General features: G+C 41.5%; 1 protein-coding gene across 8 annotated transcripts in view; it reads left to right on the top strand.

Annotated features, from left to right (window-relative positions):
• slc8a1a (solute carrier family 8 member 1a) overlaps window positions 1-8,546 on the top strand; it is a 46,933-nt gene extending 38,387 nt beyond the window's left edge. For 7 of the 8 annotated variants that reach the window (XM_029776591.1, XM_029776593.1, XM_029776592.1 and 4 more), the window contains 5 exons: window positions 617-685; window positions 1,534-1,661; window positions 2,606-2,705; window positions 4,779-5,051; window positions 5,406-5,804. In XM_029776591.1, the coding sequence (XP_029632451.1) occupies window positions 617-685; window positions 1,534-1,661; window positions 2,606-2,705; window positions 4,779-5,051; window positions 5,406-5,782 (947 nt within the window). In that variant the 3' untranslated portion in view covers window positions 5,783-5,804. Of the gene's footprint in view, window positions 1-616; window positions 686-1,533; window positions 1,662-2,605; window positions 2,706-4,778; window positions 5,052-5,405 lie in introns of all 8 variants that reach the window. The other variant, XM_029776594.1, reaches the window with a different exon arrangement.
• The last annotated feature ends 7,621 nt before the right edge of the window (window positions 8,547-16,167 follow it).

The raw sequence follows: 16,167 nt of genomic DNA, 5'->3' as shown, positions 1-16,167 counted from the left end.
TTTACTGGGATTAAATCAGGAATTTTGAAAAACTGAGTTTAAATGTATTTGGCTAAGGTGTATGTAAACTTCCGACTTCAAATGTATGTCAGTGGTCACTTCGGTCCTGAAGATGTACTGAGTGTGCAGGCTTTTGTTCCAGCCCAGCAATAACACAGTTGATAGCACTTAGCCTACACACTTCATTCAGCTCTTCGTTCTGGGCTGGGATTAGCTGAATCATGTGTGTTAATGGTGGGCAGGAACAAAACTCTTCACATTCTCTTCAGGAGGAGTGTTTGGATCCAATGCTATATGAAAAACAATCTTTTCAATCAAACACAGTCACTGGTTTTCCCCGGATAACTTTAAAAACATATTTCCTCTAGAGCTGCAACTTTAACAAAAGTCTCAAAGCAAATGTACTCAAATTCATGTACTCAACAAAGTAAAGTTTACAGTGGGATCAAAGAATCTCAACAGCTTTTCAATTGAAACGTGCGTTCCTCAACCATAATATTGTGAAATATATTGGATAGTGTTTTTGACTTATCCGGAAACCTTGGGAAACAGTTTTTTTTTAATCTAACAGGGGCTCTTTGTGCAATGAACTCTGAACTGTGAACTTGTCCCTCAGGCAGGGACGTCTACCGGAAAGTGCAGGGTAGGGATAACCCTATCCCCGCCACCATTATCAGCATTGCAGGTACACATCCTCCCTTTGTCCTCTCCATCCTCCCCTCACTTCTCTATCGTCTCGCTCTCTTCTATGCTCCCTCTCACCATCCATGTGCCGGTGTTGTGTCAAAGGCTGTACGCACGCCACTGTGTGACTCATGAGTTCTCTGTCACGGCCGTCTCAATACTGCCTCCGGCTGGAAATCTCTGCGAAATAACAGTCTGCATTTTTATTTCCAGTGTCACTCTGAAAGAACTCCCTTTCTCTATCAGCTCAGCATGTCTTTGTTTCTGCTTCGATGACTAGCTTTGGGCCAGTCAAATGACTAGATTGTCACAGCAAAGCTAATAGTCAGTATCATGCAGCTATTGCACATTTGCCCCTTTCACACACCTTTGTGGCTTCTCCTACCACAGATCGTTTATGTAGCCTGTGAATGCACACTTTTCCTAGTCCTCACTTTATCATTGCTCAGTTAGCATAAACAGAGCACAAGAAGGTACACTTGCAACAGAAACCTGGACTCAAGTGACATTTTCACACTTATGAGCCTCGCTAAACAGAGCCAAGCTGAACTGTTATGCTCTGGCCAGGTTATGCATCCACCACAGTAGCTGGAACTGTGCTAGAAAGGATTATGGGAAAATAAAATATCCAAGGCAGCATAGTACTTAGCACAATATTTTGAAAAGTGTAAAGGTTTTCAAAGGCAGGTGTTGAACAGTCAACAGATACCTTGACCACTCACGGAAACACATGAATGGCCTCTTATGGGTATCGTCCTTGTCATGGCCGCTAACCATCCAAATGTGTTCTCTCTCCTTTCCTCTTTCTTTCTCCATCTCTCTCTATCTTTCTCCCCATCTCTCCCTCAGAGGAAGGGGGCGAGGAAGCTCTCTCCAAGAAAGAGGAGGAGGAACGCCGCATCGCTGAGATGGGTCGGCCCACCCTCGGGGAGCACGTCAAACTGGAAGTTGTCATCGAGGAGTCGTATGAGTTCAAGGTACGAGACCACAGTTCCGCTTTGGTCTGTTTCTGAGGCGCTCTATTTTACTAGATTAATGACTACCTTTTGGTTTCTTAGACAGAAGTTTCCTGGTTACTAAAATGTTCCTCTGATTTTAGTTTTAGTGACACAAAAAAGCAATGTATAGTGTAGAGAATCATTGCAATATCTAAAACGCTGTGAAATATATTTGGAATAACCCAAAATATTGTATTTTCAGCTCTTTGAAGCTGACGTACAAAACTAAAACAAAAAATAAGCAAAAACGAAACTTATAGAGGTGAAGCATAGCATACCGCACAAAGAACGGATCTATCGCTTACCAGACTTGCTTTCAATGAGAATGACAGATCATTAACTCTCATTTATTTCTGAAATATGCCGTGTCGCGCACAAACCTGCAAATTTTACCTTTAAATAATAGTAAATCACAGCTTTGATAGGACCGTAAAACAACTAGTGGACTATAAAACCACCCTCTCCACCACTTGGAAAGGGAGGGAGTAAGACAACCAGCTGCACTTGAGATTGTATCTCCCAATACTTACAGTAAGACGTACCTCTGGTGTCTTAAGTGGTATCTCCCATCTGTCAATCCAAAAGGTATACTGATACTGTAAGTTCTGTATTCCACATGAAAGAGACAGTGATCAGGATGAACATTTCGTAATTTGAGCATTAAAAATGTCTTTGCCGTTTGGGGTAGTTTTAGGGGTAAAGGTCAGGGTATGTTTTGAGGTTGATATAAGGAATGTGAAATGGTTTGGCTCACAGTCTGCCCTGATAAATCAAACTGGTTTGTCTCCATTGTATTTTATAGACTTGTACATCATGTTCACTGCCAAGGTGTATTCATTGGGCATGTATCTGTGTTTGTGGAATGCTAAATAACCAGGATTGAGGATTAATAGACTGAAATATTCTCTTCTGGTGCCTCACAGAACACAGTGGATAAGCTGATTAAGAAGACCAACTTGGCTCTATTGATTGGAACCAATAGCTGGAGGCAGCAGTTTATGGAAGCTATCACAGTCAGCTCTGGTAAGCAGATCAATCAATCAATCATTTAATTGGCAGCATATAGAGCTTTTTTAGAAAAGTGTTTATAATAAATTGCCTTACCAAAAAACCAGGCCTAAACCCCAAAAGAGCAAGCCACATCTAGAGTGGCAGGGGAAAACTCCCTCGGTCTAGGAAGTGCAGTAGGAAGAACCCTTCAGGGTAGCCTCTTAAACATAACACCATATTCCCTTTATAGTGCACTACTTTTTGACCAAGGCCTATAGGGCTCTGTTGAAAAGTAGTGCACTATAGGGAATAGGTTGCCATTTGGGACGCACACTATATTCTGATTCTTGGACAACAATACAGGATTATGTATTCAGAGCTAAATCAAATCTTGTCCAAAAGATGTTATTTTCCTTTCAAATCACATTTGTCTTAATTGGCTACACAATCACCCTAGCCACAATGCCATCTGCCCAAATCTTAATTGGAACGCTTTTTGTAATTAGCGGGAACTGTGAAGCTCCAGTAGCCGCGCCCTCCGAAGCACATTCCAATGCACTGTTGATTTATCAGCGGAGCAGCGCCGAAGCACAACGAACTCATCAAGCAACACACACACACACACACCCACACAAACACAATCACATATACACACATCTCACACATCTCACACAAAGTTCCACTGAGAGCCTGAGTGGAGATGACAAAGCTTGTTAGCCATGGGAGTGTACTCCAGAGGAGATTCCTCCAGGGCTAGTAATGAGATCATTAAAAAGCCCATGTAATGAATTAGTCTGCTCGTGGGGTTCTAAACTACGTGTGTGTGGTCGTGTGTTTGTGGCCATGTCCAGAATCAGGCTTTCCTACTATTTACTTAAACTGCATATTGTGTGCTAGTACCACATACTGTTTAGGAAAAAAAAATCAGTAAGCAACAAATATCAGCATACTAGGCTCCTGAGAATGCATCATCTAATGAGCAATTACGTTTATTCCCGCCATTCGTTAATTTTGGTACAGTACGTCCCCTCAGCTGATTATCAGCAGTTGTCAGACACATGGTTCTCGAAAGAAGATTATCTTCCTCAAAAGTGTACAGTGAATTCTACTAGCTGACAAGCTGAAATTATAAGCATACAAACATTTTGAAATTTCACATACTATAAAACATTCTATAAAACAATGCCTACTATTTAGAATGCAAGTGGGCATTCAGACACGACCAGACACGTGTGTGTGTGTGTGTGTGTGTGTGTGTGTGTGTGTGTGTGTGTGTGTGTACTCGTGAGTTCTGAACTGTGCTAATATCCGGGCAGACCCTTTCCTCTTGGATAGGCACAGAGTCTTTGCTGCAGATGGGCTATGGTTGATCTCATCCCTAACCTGTATGTTTACCGTAACACAAATTCGATTGGATTCAAAACAGGACAGGACATGGTCAAGCTGGATCTTTTTAACCACTATGGCCTCCTGTCCACTCAAATGCATGCATGAGCACACCCACGCACCCACGCATGCACGCATGCATAGAAACAAGCATTGAAACAAGTATTGAAATGCAGGCCTATGTCTTGAGACATACTCCTGGACACGACATGTGTCGTATTAGCAAAAATACACACAAATACAGACACACACTCTCACACACACACACACACACACACACAAAAATGTGACCATTCCCTGCTCCCATGCAGAGAAACGCATTCAGATGGATTTTGCCCATCAGCTATTTTAAGCAACGCTGTCAGTCACCCTAATGAACTCTCCCATGGCTTCAATGAGTAGAGATGTGGCTCACTGTCCTGACTTGATGTGATAAGAGGCTTCATTATTTGTGTAATGTGGAAATTCACTCTCCACAGTCTGTAGGGAGTGGAGAGAGTGGGGTTAACGGCTAACGCTACTGGGAATGCCTGAATGTTTGTGTTTTAATTTAGAACGATTAGTGGTGGCTAGTTTCTCCTGGTCCACTCACAATTTAAGACTTGTTTACATTGCAGAGAAACTTAACATTGTAGCAGAGGTTTTAAACATGTTAAATGTTGAAATTGAACTACAAAGTTGGGGTTACAACACATCTTTCCTCCCCTCAAAATGTCTCAGGCGATGATGATGAGGACGAGTGCGGCGAGGAGAAGCTTCCCTCCTGCTTTGATTACGTCATGCACTTTCTCACCGTCTTCTGGAAGCTCCTGTTCGCCTTTGTGCCGCCCACCGACTACTGGAACGGCTGGCCCTGCTTCGTGGTCTCCATCAGTATGATTGGCCTGCTCACCGCCTTCATTGGAGACCTGGCCTCCCACTTTGGCTGTACCGTGGGCCTCAAGGACTCCGTGACCGCCGTGGTGTTTGTGGCGCTCGGGACGTCTGTGCCAGGTGCGTTCCATACATGCCGCAATACACACAGACATGTGTACACACACACAGACATATTCACAAACGGTGGGTCTCATTATGACTCTGTCACCAATCTAGTGTTTGCGGCATTGGGACGCCAGGTTAGTAACATACACCATCTAACTCTACACTCTCACGACAGGGTTTTATCACAATTAGGCATTGTCACTCCTAAAAGCAGTGCTTTGTATGAAGTGTTCTTGAATAGTACACTATGTCATATCTCTTGTCATGCATGGACATCTAATTTTGGATCCATGTCACCCTACCACCATTCACAATTCTTTTTTTTCTTCCTTTCAATTTCTCTTTATCGCTCTCTTGCTCCCCCAGACACGTTTGCCAGCAAGGTATCTGCAATCCAGGACCAGTACGCTGACGCCTCCATCGGCAACGTAACGGGCAGCAATGCCGTCAACGTCTTCTTGGGGATCGGCGTGGCCTGGTCCATCGCCGCCATCTACCACAATTCCAAGGGCAACGACTTCCGGGTGGACCCGGGCACCCTGGCCTTCTCCGTCACCCTATTCACCATCTTCGCCTTTGTCGCCGTGGCCGTGCTCATGTACCGGCGCCGGCCTGAGATTGGGGGCGAGCTGGGTGGGCCCCGGGGCCCCAAAATCGCGACCACCTGTCTCTTCTTCAGCCTGTGGCTCATGTACATCGTATTCTCCTCCCTGGAAGCTTATTGCCACATCAAGGGCTTCTAACTTCTCTATAAAGATTCAAAAAGCAATATTTAAAAGATCTTTGAAAGCTTCAGCTTCTAGAGTCTTCAAAAGCTTCAGAAAGATCTTCGAAAGCTTCTTAGTCTTTGAAAGCTTCTATAAGGTCTTATAGAGCTATTCAAAAGTATTTGAAGGCTTCTAAAATAAAATTGAAAGATTTTTAGTCTTTGAAAGCTAAAAAAAAAAAAGAACCACTTTATTGCTTTCATCCAAGACCTCTGAACTATGTACGATTAAATCCAAGGTTTTGGAGGCATTGACGTGTCACATCCAAGGTCTCCTACGCCATTGACTACCACATCCCTTTATCCTAAATCTAACATCCATGACATCCAATGCTTAAGCCATCTACTGCCACATCCAAGACATCTGAAGAATCCACTACTACAAATAAGGCCTCTGAACCAACTCCAGCAGGATGGTGGCCCAAAAAATTCAGATTAACTATTAATTTAGTGTTTGTCCTCTAGCTCCCTCAATCCTGTTGTTACAGGTTTATTTTAAATGGAAGCTCTCTGTTGACTTTCATTGGATCAAGACTCCTAAGGCTGTGTATCCAAAATGTAATTTCAGATGAAGCAAAAAAATGGTGCTTGTTTGGTTATACAGATCTTCAAAGCTATGCCTAAAAGTGCTGCTGGCTGGCGTCCACAATTTCTGTTCAGTGCCCCCCAAAAAATACACTAGACAAATATGTCATAATATTCCTGTAACACAGAAACGTGAGTGGTTGTTTAAATGTGAAGGGCATATGGATGATAAATACATAGTTACTGAGGTAAATACTTAAATGAGACTAACTCATTGTATGTCTACACAGTACTGTTGCAGTCATGACCGCATCTCCAATACTACAGAAACTAAAGAAACCTTTCCTTACTAGAAGAATGTCTTGATATAAAATGTCACTAATGCATATAATGTTATATAACATATAATGTTATTTTTAAATCCCCATGAAACATTTATCAGCAACAATACTATTACACTAGACAAGTCAATAAATAATTAATTAGAGGTGAAATTAGCATTATGGCTTTGTGAAATGTATTTTTATCCTATAATGTCTTCTATGATCTTTCTTTTAATTGTGTTAAACATATTTAATTCAGTCGGCTTTGTCTGCTAACAGACCATTTTTACAATGAAGAGATTGTGAGAATGTTATACAGTGGAGACAGTGTAAAAGAAGACTACAATACACAGAGATGTTTTGTCAGAAGGTGATCTGAATTTTCACTAAGATACATTTAACACAATTTACAAATTAAATATCATTGTAAAACAAAAACTAAACTGTGTAAATTGAAATCAACAAGTTGTTTTATCAACAAAAAATATATAATTGGAAGGAATGAGCCTAGATATCTTTCAGTGAAAGCTTTTTGAAAATGTTTTTAGGAAAATGAATCAACCTTTTCTAGCGTGGTTGGTTCAGTTGAAGCTCTTTTGATATTCTTATCAGACTTCTTATGACAAGAATTATATCCTAAGACAAGGATACAGTATGGATCTTCCATATTTGGATGAATAGGACTTCCATCATAGTAAGAAGATAAAGTCCAGAAAATGTATAGTATGCCTTGGATGGGCAACTGCCTTGGATAGGCCTGCGGACCAATAAAACATTTTTTAATAAAAAAAACACATTCTTAGGAGCTTAGTTGGGGTCTCAACTTACGGTTGAGAGTTAGAATAATAGAATACACAAGATGCAATTTCGAAATTTGGTTGTGCATCAGCAGTCACTCAATTAGCCTATGTCAGCTAATTGTTTTTTGATTGGTAAGTTAGTCTAGTGGCCAGCTATCTAAACTTGTAGTAAGCATGGTCGAATTACCAAACAGAGTAGGGCCCATTGATTATCAATTATAATATTAAAAACTGATAACATTTACCTCCACCCAATGGCAAAATTGGTAGAATTGCATGAAATTAGCTGTAAAACTGCAAATATTTCTCTCCGCCCCATGGCAAAATGAGTAGAACTGCATTAAATTAGTTGTAAAATAAAAAAAATATTCTCTCCGCCCTGTGGCAAAATGTGTAGAATTGCAGCAAACTTGCTTTAAAACACCAACATTTTCTCTACGCCCCATGGCAAAATGTGTGGAATTGCAGGAAATTAACTTTAAAACTTAAAATGTTTCTCTTCGCTGTCACGAGGGGTTCGCTAAAATGTTTTGTTCGCGGAGGGTGGGTACGCAGACTCACGAGCCACTGCAGTCCCTCATGATGAGTTCCATTGCCCATCCCTGTAGTAAGCTATCAAGACCTCCAAGACAGAGACTGCCAATCCTTTTATAGATGTGATGTCTTTCATTTTGTCTGTTATCTACCGCAGGTGACAGAGAAAACAACACAAACTCTACAGTTGTGCTTCTTCCGTAGAAAAGTCATCAAGAATTTCTTGTGTGTCAAGTTTAGTCATACATTGTTGTTGATTCCTTGTCCAGGTGTGCGGCGATGTTCCCTTTAGCGCTGTGGTGAGCATAGTGTGCTAGTGTTGTCTATACCTCTGTCTGAATAATCCTCAATGTTGGATTATCAATGTGCTACTTGTAATCTAAATGCATGAGTGTAAACATAACTGTATATAGTAAGCCGTAGTTATCATTAACATTAAGGGGACACATTTTGATAATGAGTAGTAAAGGATTTGGGTTCATTAACTTTGTTTTTGTGTGTTCGCTCCTGAAACAATGTAATCTGAAAGACTACACTTCTTTAAATGAATGTGAACAAATCATTTTCTTATTTGTATGAAAGGCAATATCTCATACTCTTGTGTTGATGAAAGTTATTCGTTCTGTCCAAAACTACATTGCTCTGCTTGAGTTTGCTGATGTCAAGTTTGAGGAAAAGACGAAGCAGTACTTTGTCTGTGTTATCTTTTTTTGTATATAGTGTACAGTTGTCAAAGTGAGGTAGTTGGCCTCAATGTTGAAAATATAAGATTCAAGATATTTATTTTCCTACCCTTTGGGGACACAAGAATAGCTAATGTTGCCTTCCAGGGGAGCTGCGTTTGAATTGACTTTCACCCCTCTTTTCCTCTATATTTCTGAATGAGTCTGGGTGGTTCTCAAGGTCCTTGATGAGGCATTTTTATCCTTTCTTGCAATGGAAGTTGGCTTGTCATCATTCAGGGGCCAAAACGGATACTACATACCTACTACAGAGTGAATTCAGCCAAACCTAAAAAAAGAAGTATCACTTTCTCAGTATTGTGTGAATGCATGGTATTGTAACTTCTTTCACAGTTTTGACTGGTTTAAACAAAACAAAAGGAATCAAGCCCAATTTTTTCTCTCACATTAAGCACATTGATTCTCTATTAGGACAGCTGATGCGTTAAAAAATAGCCATATTATGGCTTCTGTTTATTTCACCTTTCTCATTGTTCCTATTAGTGATGTCACACACATTGAAAATATTTTATTGATTCACTCTTCCTCAGCTTGTCACAAGCCTAGGCCCATCTCTAGACTAATTGTTTTATGTATTAACATTGGTCATATATACTGTATAGCCTGGTCCCCTTCTGTAAGTGTGCTGTTGCCAACTTTCTATTCTTCTATCCTTGTCAAGCTATACATACACTATATATACATATGGAAACCCCTTCAAATTCGTGGATTCGGCTATTTCAGCAAACACCAGTTCCTGACAGTTGTATTAAATCGAGCACAAAGCCATGCAATCTCCATAGACAAACATTGGCAGTAGAATGGCCTTACTGAAGAGCTCAGTGACTTTCAACATGGCACCGTCATAGGATGCCAACTTTACAGCAAGTCAGTTCATCAAATTTCTGCCCTGCAAGAGCTGCCCTGCTCAATTGTAAGTGCTGTTATTGTGAAGTGGAAACATCTAGGCGCAACAACGGCTCAGCCGCGAAGTGGTAGGCCACACAAGCTCACAGAACAGGACCGCCGAGTGCTGAAGTGCGCAGTGCATAAAGATTGTCTGTCCTCGGTTGCAACACTCACTACCGAGTTCCAAACTGCCTCTGGAGGCAGCGTCAGGATCTTCATGAAATGGGTTTCCATGGCCGAGCAGTCGGCTGGAGTGGTGTAAAGCTCACCGCCATTGGACTCTGGAGCAGTGGAAATGCGTTCTTTGGAGTGATGAATCACCCTTCACCATCTGGCAGTCTGACGGATGAATCTGGGTTTGGCGATGCCAGGAGAACACTACCTGCCCCAATGCTTTGTGCCAACTATAAAGTTTGGTGGAGGAGGAATAATGGTCTAGGGCTGTTTTCATGATTCGGGCTAGGCCCCTTAGTTCCAGTGAAGGGAAATGTTAACGCTACAGCATACAATGACATTCTAGACAGTTCTGTGCTTCCCACTTTGTGGCAACAGTTTGGGGAAGGCCCTTTCCTGTTTCACATGACAATGCCCCCGTGCACAAAGCGAGGTCCATACAGAAATGGTTTGTCGAGATCGGTGTGGAAGAACTTGACTGGCATGCACAGAGCCCTGACCTCAACCCCATCGAACACCTTTGGGATGAATTGGAACGCCGACTGCGTGCCAGGCCTAATTGCCCAACATCAGTGCCCAACCTCACTAATGCTATTGTGGCTGAATGGAAGCAAGTCACCGCAACAATGTTCCAACATCTAGTGGAAAGCCTTCCCAGAAGAATGGAGGCTGTTATAGCAGCAAAGGGGGGACCAACTCTATTTTAATGCCCATGATTTTGGAATGAGATGTTCGACGAGAAGGTGTCCAAATACCTTTGGTCATGTAGTGTACATCCTGTATGACAAGGAACGAACACAGAAAGAAGTTGGCAAAAGCGCAAACAGACTGGACCACCAGGCTAGGTAATACAAGCACCATATTTCTCTCAGAATGCTTGTTCTAGGTTTCATTGAGTGTTTTATTTTATTTATCAGGGTTTTTGTTTTAAATGTATTTGTTTGCTGTTAAAATGTATTTGAATGTCATGATTTTTCTTTCATTGTGCACGCAAAACAGGAGGGACGTACACAATCTGTAATGTGTACCAAGGCTGAATTAGTTCTGTCACAGAAAATAAAAGTTTTGAAACCTAGCTTGTTGCAGGAAAATCAGTGCAGTTGTTATTGGTGTGTACATGATTGTGTATGATGTTACGAGTTGGGTATTTGGTCAAATAAATATTTCTGATAAACAGTAAGTTGGCTCCCTCTTCTGGTACATTTAGCTGATACTGTATTGACAAACGCTTAAGATACATATTACTGTATTCCCTTACAGGATTTTGACTTTTTGCCCTTCAAAAATGTTTAGATTTGTACCATTTTGAAAAAATGACAAAATATTAATCTGATTGTATAAAATGTCCTTTAAATGTCTCTGTGTGTGCAGGTCAACCAGAAGAGATTCATGAAATGGCAATCTGCAGTTCAAACAATAACAAAGCGGTCACCCTTTAGTCGGGGCTATGGATGCAAGGACTGACCATCAATGAGATCAAAATTATAGTTTTAACCATGTTTTGAAGCTATACAGTGTTTGTTTACAATTACATTGTTAACAAGTAATGAATTAAAACAAACGTATATTTTGGGTCCTGATGGGGTTAAAGGACATTTTATAGAATCAGATTCATATTTTGCCATTTTTTCAAAATGGTAAAAATCTAAACGTTTTTGAAGGACAAAAAGTCACAATCCTGTAAAGGAATACAGTAATATGTATCTTAGACCAGGGGAGATTGTGTTTTCTGGAAACAATACCTGCTGTGCTTCGGTTGGCCTTTAACATGAAATCCTCAATGCTTGGGGGCAGTCATTCTCCCCTGACTAAATGGAGAGGAGGCAGCACTGAGCTAGCCTGCAACGTCACTTCCTAAAGAAGCGCTCAAACTGCGCATGCAATGTTTCTAAAAACTCCTTCATGTAGCAAGATGGTGACACGCTGAAACGACACTTCTTGATCTTCAAATGCGCCACTGAGCATTCTCATAGGAAACAATGGGGTGACGTCATTGATGGCTTCGTTTTTTTAGTCTGTGGGTTAGACAGTTGAACTATGCACATGAGGCATTTATAGGTTATATTCTTCAAGAGTCAACGGCTTTATATTATTCATTTAAAAGTCCACAAATGGAAGTAGCAGTTGCAGATTGCCCAGCTGATGGAAAGGGTGGAAAACAGAGGCCGGGAGTGAATCCAGCCAGAGAGGAAGAGATTTTACTCAGCCCAAAATCTCTCCATGAAAATAAGCCCACAAAGTGAGGTCAAGGAGAGTGTCAAATTTGGTCAACAAAAATCGTATTTGCTAATTTTCTAAGTGAGGCTTATTTGATCGAAAAGGAGTTTCGTAATGGTTAGGTTGTTAGGAATGCACTGATATGGATGCATATGTCATTTCGGCAACTTTGAAAAAAAACTACTTTATATAGGAGTTGTGCCTGTTGTCATAAAGATAGATAGAGGACTTATCATGGATATAACTTGTTTTAGCATGGACACTGCAATGGAGAGCTTCCACGATTTTAAAGTAGCCAACTGGGTGGGGATTTTTATGAGTTGGGAGCAATCAGCCAATGAAGAAGAAGACAATTGACTACTTTAAAATGGAGCCTTAATGGGGCTGCCCATGCTGTCACAGACGCTATGATGGCACAGATACAAATATGAGTCCTCAATCTCTATGGCCTGTTGTTCACACGCATATCTGCCCTCTCATTGGCTAGAATGGTCCCAAATGATCTCGCCTTCTCCCACCTGCCTTCCATCTTTGAGGACATGTATTTCCATTGTTAGAGCGATCACACGACTATCTTATCAATATAATACACAATCTTTGATCCAACCGGAGAACAACTTTCCCCTCTCATTGAAGCCATGGAAGTTCACGGCCGACCGCGGTACTGTTAGCAGAAAACAGGATCCCCCATTATAATTAATGGAAAAATGGCAATCTTCGTGGTCAATCTTTCTGTAAATATTTTTTTCATGGTACCAATAATTGTTTCAAATAAACCAGGTGTATGTCCTTCAACTGAGTATTTTAAAATCGTACACAGAAGACTTTATAAACATATTACACTGCTCAAAAAAATAAAGGGAACACTTAAACAACACAATGTAACTCCAAGTCAATCACACTTCTGTGAAATCAAACTGTCCTCTTAGGAAGAAACACTGATTGACAATAAATTTCACATGCTGTTGTGCAAATGGAATAGACAACAGGTGGAAATTATAGGCAATTAGCAAGACACCCCCAATAAAGGAGTGGTTCTGCAGGTGGGAACCACAGACCACTTCTCAGTTCCTATACTTCCTGGCTGATGTTTTGGTCACTTTTGAATGCTGGCGGTGCTTTCACTCTAGTGGTAGCATGAGACGGAGTCTACAACCCACACAAGTGGCTCAGGTAGTGCAGCTGATCCAGGATGGCACATCAATGCGAGCTGTGGCAAGAAGGTTTGCTGTGTCTGTCAGCATAGTGTCCAGAGCATGGAGGCGCTACCAGGAGACAGGCCAGTACATCAGGAGACGTGGAGGAGGCCGTAGGAGGGCAACAACCCAGCAGCAGGACCACTACCTCCGCCTTTGTGCAAGGAGGAGCAGGAGGAGCAATGCCAGAGCCCTGCAAAATGACCTCCAGCAGGCCACAAATGTGCATGTGTCTGCTCAAACGGTCAGAAACAGACTCCATGAGGGTGGTATGAGGGCCCGACGTCCACAGGTGGGGGTTGTGCTTACAGCCCAACACCGTGCAGGACGTTTGGCATTTGCCAGAGAACACCAAGATTGGCAAATTCGCCACTGGCGCCCTGTGCTCTTCACAGATGAAAGCAGGTTCACACTGAGCACGTGACAGACGTGACAGAGTCTGGAGACGCCGTGGAGAACGTTCTGCTGCCTGCAACATCCTCCAGCATGACCGGTTTGGCGGTGGGTCAGTCATGGTGTGGGGTGGCATTTCTTTGGGGGGCCGCACAGTCCTCCATGTGCTCGCCAGAGGTAGCCTGACTGCCATTAGGTACCGAGATGAGATCCTCAGACCCCTTGTGAGACCATATGCTGGTGCGGTTGGCCCTGGGTTCCTCCTAATGCAAGACAATGCTAGACCTCATGTGGCTGGAGTGTGTCAGCAGTTCCTGCAAGAGGAAGGCATTGATGCTATGGACTGGCCCGCCCGTTCCCCAGACCTGAATCCAATTGAGCACATCTGGGACATCATGTCTCGCTCCATCCACCAACGCCACGTTGCACCACAGACTGTCCAGGAGTTTGCGGATGCTTTAGTCCAGGTCTGGGAGGAGATCCCTCAGGAGACCATCCGCCACCTCATCAGGAGCATGCCCAGGCGTTGTAGGGAGTTCATACAGGCACGTGGAGGCCACACACACAACTGAGCCTCATTTTGACCTGTTTTAAGGACATTACATCAAAGTTGTATCAGCCTGTAGTGTGGTTTTCCACTTTAATTTTGAGTGTGACTCCAAATCCAGACCTCCATGGGTTGATAAATTGGATTTCCATTGATTATGTTTGTGTGATGTTGTTGTCAGCGCATTCAACTATGTAAAGAAAAAAGCATTTAATAAGATTATTTAATTCATTCAGATCTAGGATGTGTTATTTTAGTGTTCCCTTTCTTTTTTTGAGCGTTGTATTAACCCATTTGGCCTTCAACTTGAGTTACTCAATGAAAAAGGCAGCACTGAGCTAGCCTGCAACATCACTTCCTAAAGTAGCTCAAACTGCACATGTTAAGGCTCGCACACATTGCAACAAATGTGGATCTAGGGTTGGTCTGCTGATCGTTCAGCGCGCTGCATTTTAGGGACCAGCCCCTGTAGACTGCTGACATTTTTGCAGAAGTCTGACTGTTGACAGTTTTCACGCTATTCTACATATAAAATAAGTCTGTTCGCAAATTACTTTCAGAGGTGCTAAGTACTCTCGGTCAGCAAACGCTTATGGTGTGTCTGAGCCCTTATGTCTCCATCAGAGGCCATCTTAAACGACTTTATTTGGCTTCAATGCACTGTTGAGTCTTCCCATAGGAATGAATGGTGTCACGTGATTGATGGCTTTGTCCATTCATATATACAGTCATTGGATCCAAAACAGATTTGTCACATGATGTCTTAAGAGATGAAAGAGAGAGAGGTGATGATACTTTATTCAACCCCAAGGGGAAATTAGCTACAACAGCAATAATATGAACAATCACAAGATGATTACTACTAAAAGTTCAAATTGGCTTACATTTTTTTAATGTCATTATTTCTTGAAAAAAATCCACCACTTTGAGAGTATTTGTTGTAAATCAGTGACAATACTTTTTGGGCACTGTCGTTAAGACTACAATTGCATATCAGCAAAAGACTACAATAGCATATCAGCAAAACACTTAAACTGATAGGCTATGATAAGGAGTGATGAGTGCAAAACCTGTCACCAGTGATAAAAAAAAGTGTGCTGTGGTAAACTGCATCTAACATCTTTAATGATGTGGCAGCTGCATTCATGTAGCTGATGTCGCATAGTATAGGACCGTTAGGAATGTAGACTGAAGGATCTGCTCAGTGAGAGGCATGATCTATTTCTATAGAAATAGCCCAATTTTATTCTCAGCTTCTTGGTTAACTCATCTACAGTGGGGCAAAAAAGTATTTAGTCAGCCACCAATTGTGCAAGTTCTCCCACTTAAGAAGATGAGAGAGGCCTGTAATTTTCATCATAGGTACACTTCAACTATGACAGACAAAATGAGAAAAAAAAATCCAGAAAATCACATTGTAGGATTTTTAATGAATTTATTTGCAAATTAATTATGCAAATTATAGCCTCTGAAGCAACAATGAATGATCAACAGTGTCAAATGCCTTGGAAAGGTCTATAAAGTGGGCAGCACAATGTTGTTTCTTATCTAAACAATTCACAACATCATTTACTTTGAGGGATGCAGCAGAGATGGTGCTAGTGCTATGTCCTGGTCTATAACCAGACTGATTAACATTCAGAATACTTTTCATAGATACAAAAGATCGTAACTGAGAATTGAACAATGATTCTAATATTATTCCTCTGAAATACAGTTGAAGTCGGAAGTTTACATTCACTTAGGTTGTAGTCATTAAAACTTGTTTTTCAACCACTCCACAAATTTCTCTTTAACAAACTATAGTTTTGGCAAGTCGGTTAGGACATCTACTTTGTGCATGACACAAGTAATTATTCCAACAATTGTTTACAGACAGATTATTTCACTTATAATTCAATGTATCACAATTCCAGTGGGTCAGAAGTTTACATACACTAAGTTGACTGTGCCTTTAAACAGCTTGGAAAACTCCAGAAAATTATGTCATGGCTTTAGAAGCTTCTGTTAATTGACATAATT

The sequence above is a fragment of the Salmo trutta genome, chromosome 14 (genome assembly GCF_901001165.1).
Source record: "Salmo trutta chromosome 14, fSalTru1.1, whole genome shotgun sequence".
Lineage (NCBI taxonomy): Eukaryota > Metazoa > Chordata > Actinopteri > Salmoniformes > Salmonidae > Salmo > Salmo trutta.
This window is presented reverse-complemented; position numbering and strand designations above follow the sequence as displayed.